Raw genomic sequence first — 11,915 nt, 5'->3', positions numbered from 1 at the left:
ACAACTAAAAATAAAAACAACCAAACTCGCAAGAGCGACCAAGACATGATTGGTTTTAGTTCTGCTTCTGTCAAAAACAAGAGAGTTAATTTGCGCAAGTTTTTCGGGACCAATCACATAGCCGTAAGTGAAGGAAAACCAATGCAATCTTGCAGGGGTACTTTCAACACTCAATTAAATATTTTTAAAAATGCATATAAGAAATGCTATTAATTTTGCGTGACGAGAAGTTACCAGTAAAGTCTGTAGTTTTTTGTTTGTTTTTCTTGTCACCCAGGCGCTCCGAATAAGGTCTGGTTTTTAACCTTAACACCCTAACATCGGTATGCGAGTTCTCCTTAATGTTCTCTACGAGGAGAATTTGTCCAAGAATCAAAGACTTCCTCACGCGTTTGCCGTGAGTCGTTTCCCTCTCGCGACTTGATTCAGGGGTCATTCAAGAGACTGTAAACTAGTATATTATCCGCTCTGGGAGAAGTCAGATACTGGTCCCTCTTGGGAGTTCAAGGCTTAAATTTGTTTTGTTCCCGTTGAGTCACATATCGCTATCAAAGTTCTAAAAAACATGCGTAGGCTCATGTTTTTGTTTTGTATGTCGGCTTTAGGAACTAGTTGAGGAACTGGTTGAGAAGCATGTAAAAGCACTGAGTGGGAGGGTTAACACGTTTTTTATTTAACGAATTAAGTAGTCTTGACTGTGCTCTGTTCTGTTGTAAAGCACACAGGAAGCGGCTAGAGCACGAAAGAAGTGTAGAGGGAAACACGAGTATTTTTCGGTACGTCTTGAGTCGAATTCAACACTTTTGCCTTTAGCGTTTTAATCCAAACACATAAATTTAAACTATGATATTCAGCGAAGTCCGGCCAAATAGTGCCGGCTCGTGAAAAGCCGAAATTTTTCTAACATGGAAGTTAAAAGACAAAAAATGCCGAAGGCGTTTGTTACATGTATGAACGACAGACGAACTTCACTGGAACACGAAGATTGCTCGGGTGACAGTGTCCATAAAACTCAGTTGCTGTGACTAGATGTGGCCTTCCACTAAACGCATCCAAAAGGATACTAGAACAAGCTCTTAGTTCTTCAATTTAAGAGTGGATGATGTAATCTCTGAGGTTTGCTTTACTGCAATGACCGGAGATCACCATGGTTAGCAAGCTGCGAGGGACCACATTATGATCGCAGTCGCTCTGACAACATGATTTTCATAAATTTTTAACAGTTATTCCGGCTTGCTTGTATTGAAAGTTCACTTTCTATCCCCTGATAATTTGCGCTGTTACCTACAGTTTGTTCTGTATCAATTGAAGCCAAGAGCTCGTTTTCATATTCATTTTTACTACAGATCATGCAAAACGTGCGGGTCAATTAAATAACCAAAAAAAAAAGCTAAAGAGAAGTCTAGGAAATGGTCGGATATCGTACAGATTGGCAGATGGCTTGACAGCTTTGGCACCGTGTTTTGTACTCTGATAAAACACGTTTTACTCAACCATTTAAACCTAACTATAGTAAATGCTTTGAAAACTGCCTTTTACACGACAAATGTGACGTACATATAAAATTTCACGTGGAATGAATGTAAAACCGTGGGAAGATCGTGCCTAGACTCTACCGCTACGAAATAGGTTGCTGGTTTGTTTAATCCATGAACTTGAAGGAAATGAAATAAGGAAGTCATTTGAAAACAGCGAGGGAAAATTTACTTCAAATTGATTAAAAAAAAGCTCGAATCGGACAGTTGCAAATTTCATCATAAAAGCACTTTAAAATTCCATTTGATTCTTTAAGAAAATGGACAAGCTACAGTGCCAAAGCCAATACTCGTTCAAGTGTTTTTTTTTTATTTAATCATTCTCAGTCGCTGCACATCAGACATGTCTGCCCACCTTCCGGAATTCGTTATGTTTGAGAGCCGTATATGTAGGGAAGTCGAACGGTCAGTCATCTTGATTGAATAATTTTTGGTTGTTGTGTCCTCCTTCTTCGAAGACCGCTTGGAGGGCATAGGACAAGGCACGTTTCGACACTAAAATAGTCATAGAAACATATTTTGCGCATTCAAGTGTCAAACTCTAATCCCTTGAAGACTGAGAAACAGGTATTTTCAGGATAAAAACGTTAATCACTCTTTCATTTATTCATACTTTCAAACGCATTCATTTAGAATTGAACTTCACAGAAGTGTCATGTGTCCGCAGTTACACATTTCTTGTGTTTGATATCATGAGCTACAGCAAAAGGAATGATTTTTGATAGCAAGAGTAGTAGGCATGTTTAATTCTTTCATAAACATTTTAGTGTTTTTGTCTTTTTTTTTTTTCATAAGTTAATTTTGTCGGCAAGTTCTATGCGTTTGTAGCAAGCGTTTAAAGCCTAGCAACCGGACGATTCAATTTGAAGTGGACCTATGAGTTGCAAAAAAATTGTCTGGGAATCTCTCAATGCCAGACAACTTTTTAAGCCATAAACGTATGTTTTTGCGTAGGAAAAAAAGTGTGAGTCGTTTTGCAAGCTAGCCATCCCTTTCCCTGATGAAAATCGATTTTTGGTGAGGTGCAGTTAGTTAAGAATGATGAAAAAAAAGAAAAAAATCTAAAAACAGTGCAATTCGAAGGTGTATCACAAACCATAATCGATTTGAAACCCATAGCAGTCAGACCTAAACAATCAAAAACTAAATTCTTTGGTGTTACATATATATATTTCAGCCTCTTCGAGGGCATTTAATTTACTCCCCGCCGCATGAGTTTTCAAATTAAGGCAATAAACTATTGTGCGTCATAATTTCATTAAAGCTGTGTTCTATGCACTTTACGTGAAGACCTAATTTCGCAGGAACTGACGTCTTTTTTCACCAGAATAAACATTCGCAAAAATTGGAATTTAAATTTCAATCAGCAATTCCTTTCGCTCAAAACAAACGAAAATTTGTCTGAATACGAGTACCGAAGCCGTCATTCAGCGGGAGTGACGAATCAAGCTTCACAAAAACACATCACCTTACTTTATAAAATGGAAGAAGCTGTGGTCCTGGTGGAGTATGACCGTTAGAAATTGTAGAAGCTTTGATGGACTTTTGTTCGAAACAACTTTGGAATGAAAAGGAGTATTATTTTTATTTTCACCTGGAACGAGGCGGAATTCTTTAAAAGACGTTGAGTGTGATGGGAAAGCTCCAAATTAATAATACGTTCGATTGATAGACACAATCAAATTGACTAACCACGCAAAAATCCGATAATATCGAAATAGAATTAAAATTTATTTTAAATGTTCTCTACTTAAGGGGATAATTCAAAGACCGAGAAAAAGCAAGATTAAGAGGGTAGTTTACCGTTCAAGTAGTTTTCTTCCCTTCAAAATTGCTCATGCTTGTGTCGAAATCCCTTTTTCCCCATTTCTTTTAAGAAAGAAGCGAATCGTTTTCGTTTAAAATGTTGACAGTTTTGAAGGAGAAGGCTGAAAAGAAAAATTAAAACTTCAAGCAGTTATTGTTGTAAACATCCGCTGTTTTTTCCACTGTTCATTTCCATGATTTTTCGAAGAATAATCGATTCGAAAATCACATAATTATGATATCGCATCAGGGTTTTCACATGTCAAAAAATATTATTCTCATATATAAACATCAGAAAATCATAGCAAGATAACAGATAGCCAAAAAAAAAAAATTGTCATATGCTGGTGTATTTCATGGCGTGGCCAGGGTAAAAAAAAAAAATATAAAAATATAAAGCTTCCTTGAAAGAAAAACTGTTACTGTGTACTCAGGAAATGAAAAAACAAAAATATTTTAAGGTCAAAATAAATGCATTTATTAAAGTTCCGCGTTTCCTTTCACTTGAAGGTACTTGAATGTTGTTACTGAATAAATTAACGATGCGGAAATGTTATTCACCCTGTTATTAAAGTTTAAAGTTAGCGCCTTATACATATCCTTTGTTGTGAAAAATAATCTCCTAAAGCTCTGCTGATTATAGAAAGATGATAATTTATAGATTGGTGCCCTCCTAGCACAGGTATTTTTTTTCTTTTTTCTCTGGCCCTTCAATTCCCTCCCCACTCTCTCTTTCTCTCTCTCTGTTATTCCTATTAAACCTTCTTCACCTGAACATGCACTAGACTTGAAATGGCGGAAGCCTTTAATCGATTAGGCTCTTATATAGTGATGGGCGAAGTCCAACTTCCTTGTTTATTATGTTTAAGTTGAAAAGATCAAGCCTGTAACAAATCTATTTCATCATGTTAGCATGTATTTGCGGTTTGTGAAATACGTGACATCTTGCATTTGCAATCTGTCATATTGGATCGCTCCTTTGAACATCTTACTTATAATATGCTTATCACGTGAATAGTTTGTTTCGCTGTTTGCTTTAGGCATATCCCACGGCTAAGTCTGTCCACCAACAAACTCGATTAAGTGGAAAAAAGACTGAAAACAGAAGAAATTAGTTTCTGGTCTGTTTTCAGTATCACGAGCAGAATCAAGATCTTCCCTCGCAACTTCCTCTTTTACTGAAAATTAGAGTGCTTACGCGAAGCTGTCTGCTATCTCAGCCAATTGAATATGGGCTTTCATCTAATCCCAAGTACGCCATCTGGGGTTATTCCTATCGTAATTAAAGCTTTCTTTTGTTTTCTAGCAGCAAGGTGTCACCGATGTTGAGAGATCCATTTTCGGCTCACTCTGTTGAATCTGGTTATTTACGCGATGATCAAGCCACTAAATGAAAGCGTAGTGGATAAAAGTTGCACACACTAAACGTTAACTTCATCACAAACACAGGGATCGTCTGCACTGAACACTGAAACCCGGCTTAGCTTTTGGACATGCACTTTAAAAATGATGATGCAACCGTCATCCTTCTCGAATGCCTCAATCAACACTTCGATTGTACAACCTGCAGTAGCAAAGGCAACACATCAAGATATCTTGGCTCTTGAGTTTAAATCCAGACCTCTCTCGTTGATAGTATTGGAGTCATTTGTTCTCCTTTTGATTGATTTTGTGGCGTTTTTGGGGAATTCAATGGTCTGCCTCGCCTTTTACAGAAATTCCCGTCTGAGGATTATTCCAAATTACTACATTATTTCTCTAGCGCTAACGGATCTGCTAACTTCCGTGTTCTCTTTGCCGTTTTCGGTCGGAGCGCTGATTTTAAGCAGGTGGCCTTTCAGTGAATGGGTTTGTCAACTGCAAGGCTACTGTGTATTTGCTTTCAGCATCGCTTCCTTACACACAATGGCGCTAACGGCTTGCAACAGATATATCCGAGTGGTTCACTCTAATTTTTATCCAAGCCTTTACACTTCCAAGCTAACCAAGACTACAGTCTTTCTTGTCTGGGCATGGGCTCTCACCTGTAGCGCTCTCCCTTTCATCCTTGGCCTTTCGACGTTTAAATTTCACCCTGGCACCGTTATCTGTTACTCCACTCCATCATTTACGCCAGCATTTATTGCCCTCTTCACCAGCACGCTTATCATTAACATACCTACGCCAATGGCGGCTGTCATTATTCTCTACCAAAAGGTATTTCGCGCGATTAGTCGTCAACGTCTCAGGGTGTCAACCGAGGGAGGATTGAGGACTAGCAGCAGTGTCGAAGACATAAGAATTGCCCAGTTGTTGTTCGCAGTATCCTTGGGGTTTTGTATTTGCTGGGGACCGGTTATGGTCGTGGAGTGTATTCGTTTCATAGATATGTGGCACGTACCGCGCCAAGTGTACCTTGTAAGTACTTACTTCGGAGCAACCAGCAGCGCTATAAACGTCTTCATCTATGGAGTCATGAACAGAGCCTTTCGTGTAGAGTTTGTCAAGATTTTGTGTTGTAAAAAGCAACTTTAAGTGAGGTACTGACGAAACCGTAAGGAGTTAAGGAAAACAACGCAGAAGATAGTACTGTAATAACGTAACGCGAGTGTAGCGAAACAAAACGATTTAATTAATAGTTAGCAGAATAATATCTCTGCAAAATAAATGTGTTGTAAGTCTTTTTTTTTATTGCTTAACCCTCCTATGAAAATATGAACGGGAATTTTGGCGGCATATTGTTTACGTTTCATATCTGAGCTCAAAAGTACATAACTGCTGAAGGGCAGATCTGGTGACGTGGATAGACGGCTAAATGGTGTGTGGGTGGGTAGTGAGTGGGTGGGCGAGACAGGGATTCACTAAGAGGCTGAGAGGGTAGGATGGTCTCCTTTTCAGTATAAAGTACTAATTTAATTGCTCCGGTGATTATAGAGATGCGTGCGCTCTGATTGGTCGAGGATTGCGTCATATCTTGTCAATCACCTCGTGCGAGGTGATTATAGCAGGGACACTAAATTTCAAAATGGCTGCTTCGCGTTTGTTAATGTTACGCAGGAAGTAGTAAACGTGGTAGAGAAAAGATACAATTTTGAAGAGCACAAAAGATGCTAACAGGTTTGGCGTAACACTTTTCAAAAGAAAGGCATGAAGAGTTTTCTCGACGGAATTAAATGAACCTTTTAAGTTCAAGTGAAAACTTTCTAATATCTCGATGCATAAGTGAGCCAAACGACTGTTACATAATATTCAAGTTATAAAACGAATTTACAACAGAGTTCGAAAGCACTTTGGCATTTATACTTCGACATTTATTTATTTTGGGCTCAGTGAAGATTCTCGAATATTCCCCTCGACGAAGATTATCCAGGAATATTCGCTTAATTTTCGGCGAATAATTATTAAAAACAGACCAACAAATAGAAATATGACACTGTGAATAAAAACGAGAGAAGAACAAAAACTTGGTTTAGACTTATGCCATTGAAAAATAAAATTGCCTTCTCGACAACTCTCTTTGAAAATATTTACGATATTACCATGTGTTTAGCACAATTTCAGAATAGTCTTTTCCACAAACTAAACCGCGCAATAGTGTTTAACGATTTGTGGTTAATGTTATATTCCTCGCCATTGTTGATTTAAACAGCAGCTGAAATGCGATTCGTACATAGAAAGATAAGAAAATGACGCGTTCAAACCCTACTGAGCAGATGTCTTTTAGATTGGAACTCTTGATCCCTACAGTATCAACGAACGCTTTTCATTCAACTTATTTATCGTTGTGATTTTTCACGTTATCATGTTCCTATCACTGATTATAGTCCACCACTAACTTTTCTCCGTTTGTTATTGATTTAAATTGATCCCTTGATGCGATAGTGTTCATCCATGGATAGAGACTCTATCAACCCTTATAGTTCACCGCTAAATTTTCTCCGGTTCTTGGTTTAAATCGATCACGTGACGCGATAGTGTTCATCCATGGATAGAGACTCTATCAACCCATAATGCCTGTCCGCGGAAAATACCCGGATGGATAGTATTCATCCGTGAAAAATTTTGAATGGTTTGACGGACGAGAAGTTAGGCAGATCAGAAAAACAGTGACTTTTCAATTCTGACAGGTATAACGTATTATTTAGCCACTGTACGGTTGCGAATTATTGACATTTGTGATTGGCTGTACGCACGAATAAATATTTAATTGATCTGCATTTAGTGGGATTTGACCGTTTTTCAACTGGCCCGCGGAAGAAAATTTAATGGTGAACAATAAAGACAATAGAGTGTTTACGTCTCAGAACTATCGGTCTGATAGTTGCCCCTTGGAAATTTGATGTTCTTAAAACTAGCATGTTTGCCCTCTAAACTTCGCTTCTCGGGCAGATATTTGTTTTAAGAGCATTAGATTTCCGCGGAGCAACTATCAGCCGATAGTTCCTCGACATAAAACACTTTATTGTTTAAACAGCGTATATAGCTCCATCTTTCTGCATCTGTAATATCCAGTCCATTCCAGCGGTGCCGGTGGTTCGGTTTGCGCATGCGCGTGAGAATCGCTTGTGGTGCCCAACTGTTTGTTATCATTCAAACAGCCATTTATTTTGTGAAGACTCTCTGTTGTTATATTATATAAACCAAACAAAACCCTCAATTCATCTATTCGATCGGACGAAGGGCTAACACTCGAAACGACAGCCTTATAAACTCTCTACAGTAGCCTATTTACATTTATCATTCAGTTAGTCAAACCAAGTTTTCATCTACAGAAATAAGGAGCCAGCTTTGGAAAGACTGAAGTTTAAAAACTTTGATCCAATAGGAAATTGGCTTTTATGTTTTTGTGGTACCATCTATCCCCAATGCAGAAGCTTTACAGATAGTATTTAGTGTTCTATGACAAAAATTTCGATCGCTGCAGAACCTTTCCCAGTTTTGCTATGAATGGCATGTGACAAAAAACGCTACTTTCATTCTTAAGTCTCTTTTCTGCTTGATTGTTTAAAACCATCAGCGAGAAGTGTAAATTGTTAGAGCGAATCAATCGTTTAGACGGGTCTGAGCGGATTCAAATGGTTAAAAAAAACGCTACTTTCATTCTTAAGTCTCTTTTCTGCTTGAATGTTTAAAACCATCAGCGAGAAGTGTAAATTGTTAGAGCGAATCAATCGTTTAGACGGGTGTGAGCGGATTCAAATGGTTAAAAAAAACGCTACTTTCATTCTTAAGTCTCTTTTCTGCTTGAATGTTTAAAACCATCAGCGAGAAGTGTAAATTGTTAGAGCGAATCAATCGTTTAGACGGGTCTGAGCGGATTCAAATGATTAAAAAAAACGCTACTTTCATTCTTAAGTCTCTTTTCTGCTTGAATGTTTAAAACCATCAGCGAGAAGTGTAAATTGTTAGAGCGAATCAATCGTTTAGACGGGTCTGAGCGGATTCAAATTACAAACCGTTGAAGCCAGCGTCTACCGTTTCAAAAGCAAGAAATGCAAGGATTTTCATTCGCCCAGCGATAAAGTCTATTCCTAAAAGCGTAATTCCCACAAGAAGAGAAGTAAAGATCTGAGCTGATATTATATTTCATCAAATAAATGATTTACTGCAATCGATTAAGCATTGCTTGCAACTAACACGCGTGGATCGCCACACCTTTTCTTAGAGAGGGGGGGGGGGGGTAGAGGTATATTGGCTTGTAAATTCTAGTTAGGCCGAATTGGGCTCACTCTGGGATCTTATGCAGCAGTAACTTTAGGCGATTTTGGGCGATTTAAGAAAATTGGTTAAGAAAAACTTTGCGACTGAAGGCGATTCAAAGCGACCTTAGGCGTCGTAAGTTTTCAGTAGACCGCCATAGTAAGCCGAGGACAATTGTTACTGTGAATTAGACAACTGAAAAGACAAAGCAATAATCAAGTTTTAATTTGTTCCAAACAATTCAGACTGTAAGGGTTGCAAATTGTTTAGAATGGAGTAATTTTAAAGCTTCACCGTTTGTCCTACGATGAAGCTACTTCCAACATGGATCGCGACATTTCGACTGCATGCTACCAGTCTTCTTCAGGTGACGAGAACGATGGATTTCCTATCGGCTCAAACAACTGCTCTCCCTCGTTGTAATTATTCGATTCTCACCTTTTTGAGAAAATGAGATCGTGATTATCTTGTGAGACAAACGATGATCAACAACTTTTCACTGAAATTAAAATGGAGGTGCCTGATGGTCGCCTTCTACCAGGCGTGAAGAGACGGGATTAATATCTACCGACACTTTGGCGAATAGTTGTGTTTTCGTAGACACTACAATGATAGTGAGAAAAAATAGCACAAGAATATGATTTTAACTCAGTATATTTCCGAAACTACTCCAATTTTTTTGTGAATAGCTGAAGTTATCGGAGTTTGAGCGGCTAATCAGAGCGCCGACGCTATCCTCTGTTTCATGTATGTGTGAATACATAATAACTAGTTCACTTTCCATCATTCAGTCGGGAATCGGAACCCAAATTAAGGAATAACGTTGATCTATGGACTTGGGTGTTGTTTAGCGAGCTATTGTGCTTCAGAACCATTTTACCTTTTCGCAACGTACATCACGAAATGCGTTAAAAACCAACCAAAGACTGCGAAGCATGATGCGTAACAAGTAGCCACTGGACTGAGAGCCTCATTAAGGGTGGTTGCTTCGTTAGGCAAGCAAGATTACTCGATTAATTACCAGCCTTTTCAAGACAATGTGTCGCCTCAACCTTTTAATGATATCTAGACTGGAGTTGCGATACCGGCGCCGGAAAGAAATGTACTTCCAAAAACATGATGAATTAACGATTTGTAGAGTCGTCCGACGGGAATAGCTTGTTTCGAAGATTCAAAAGAACCTCTCTTGATTAATATATAGTCAAAATCATTAAGGCTTCGATCGACCTCTTTGCATGGTTACTTAGTACAAAGAAGTCTAAAAAACAAATTTGATTACTATGACGCAACTCGCAAATAATAAATCAATGCCGGTTATCGGGTGCACTTGATATCCCTTATGAACCAGTGTAAAAGATGTTTTGAATTTTTCCGGGTCCTACTTCAAACGTTGACACCCGTTGGTCGAAGAAATACATTTCATCGTGGTTAAAACACCGCTCGAATTCTTCAGGTAAGTAAAGAATCGCGCCCTGTTCATGAGTAAAGCAGGAGTTTTTTTTTAAAAAAAAGGAAAATTACTGTACATAATTACTGTTAAAGTTTTCTGTGGCACTTCACAATTTGAACAATTTTTGGAAGACAGCAAATGATCTTATTTCTGTTTCTTGTCCTATCTGTTCGTTTCTAAATATAAAAAATTCTGCATCATATTTTTGCTCGGTATACCATGTACAAATCACTGTAATGCAGCATCGTATTGTCAAGAATCAAATACGTTGATTTTTTTCGTTGAAAGCTGAAGGGAAACGAAACTTGCACGAGATTAGTGTTTGATTTTCTTAATTGAAATGCCATTTTTTTTCAGTTTAAAATTAAGTTCATTTCAAACTAGTAGGCTCTAAACTTAAGGAAGGATGAAATTTTTACTAAGGGCAGGTTGGAAAATGTCTTATCGAGTTCTTTAAAACGTGCAAGTAATTTCTATTTTAATCACACACTCCCGCATGCGGTCACTTGCGCTTACCGACACTTACACGCGCTTGTATCCCTTCAAATTGCTACTGGGGGTGAGGCCGAGAATAAGGTTCAGAGACAAAATCCAGAGGACCGTAAAAGAGCAAAGCGAAGCACAAAAAAGTAGAAGAAAAAAATTGCAGTAAAAAGGAAAAAAAGTAGGAAAGATCGCATAAGGCCTATTTTTCCATCTGCTATTTTGCCATCTGTTACCGGAAATTTTTTTCTTCATTTTAAGGACCAACCGCAATTTACCAAGGGGGGGAGGTACTAGGAGGATTCTGGTTATCCTCACGAGAAAATTTAGGGACCAACCGTTACTTATCAAGGCAGGGGAGCCAGGAGAATTTTTGCATGAACATTTAGCTGATTCCCTCACATTTCCAGCTAATTAAGACAAGTTTTCTATTGACCCCCTCCTCCCCCCCTTGGTAACGAATGATCTCTCTTCCGGTTGATCCCCAAGAATAGATATAGGGTACGTTATTTTTTTTTTTAATTTTCCGTCGGGTTATTATCCTTTTGTTGTTGTTGAATTAGAATGTGTGGAAAACACCTATTTGAGTGATCGTCGTGTAGGGAGGTTAGCAACTCGCTTGATCGTTTAACGAGAGGCACCAAGACTCTGGACTCCTCTTTTTATTCTTTCCTCGAGAGCTACTACAGCTTCGACTTCCCTGCTTTAGATCTTCTCTTCTCTCTCTTTCTCCTTCTCCTCTAGCGAGAGGTACCAACGTTTTAAGTAGGAAAACCGTAGATATGTTTGGGTTAGCTGACCGTGAGAGTTTCCTTAGTGTATCCGTTTATCTTGCAAAAAGGATGAAACTAGGTGGTCCTCACCGAAGCACTCTGACGGGCAACAAGGAACCAATTGAACACTAACAGCTGCGCACAGGAATCCCGCACGCAAACAGGAACTTCAGTCGCAGGAAACCAACT

The 11,915-nt window shown here is 38.6% G+C and overlaps 1 protein-coding gene across 4 annotated transcripts; it reads left to right on the top strand.

The window, feature by feature from the left end:
* Nucleotides 1-519: 519 nt before the first annotated feature.
* Nucleotides 520-6,056, top strand: LOC111325542 (melatonin receptor type 1A-like). Of its 4 annotated transcripts, none has more exons than XM_022929370.2 (2): nt 520-776; nt 4,651-6,056. In XM_022929370.2, the coding sequence occupies exon 2, from the start codon at nt 4,848-4,850 to the stop codon at nt 5,853-5,855; it is 1,008 nt and encodes a 335-aa protein (XP_022785105.1). In that variant the 5' UTR covers nt 520-776; nt 4,651-4,847; the 3' UTR covers nt 5,856-6,056. The 4 variants fall into 4 exon arrangements, with proteins under 4 accessions (XP_022785105.1, XP_088583023.1, XP_088583024.1 ...); XM_088726897.1 differs by having other exon boundaries at nt 4,648-6,056; XM_088726898.1 differs by lacking the exon at nt 520-776 and adding an exon at nt 1,946-2,102 and having other exon boundaries at nt 4,648-6,056.
* The last annotated feature ends 5,859 nt before the right edge of the window (nt 6,057-11,915 follow it).

The sequence above is a fragment of the Stylophora pistillata genome, chromosome 7 (genome assembly GCF_964205215.1).
Source record: "Stylophora pistillata chromosome 7, jaStyPist1.2, whole genome shotgun sequence".
NCBI lineage: Eukaryota > Metazoa > Cnidaria > Anthozoa > Scleractinia > Pocilloporidae > Stylophora > Stylophora pistillata.
Note: the sequence above shows the minus strand (reverse complement) of the source record. Positions and strands in the feature narration are given on the sequence as shown.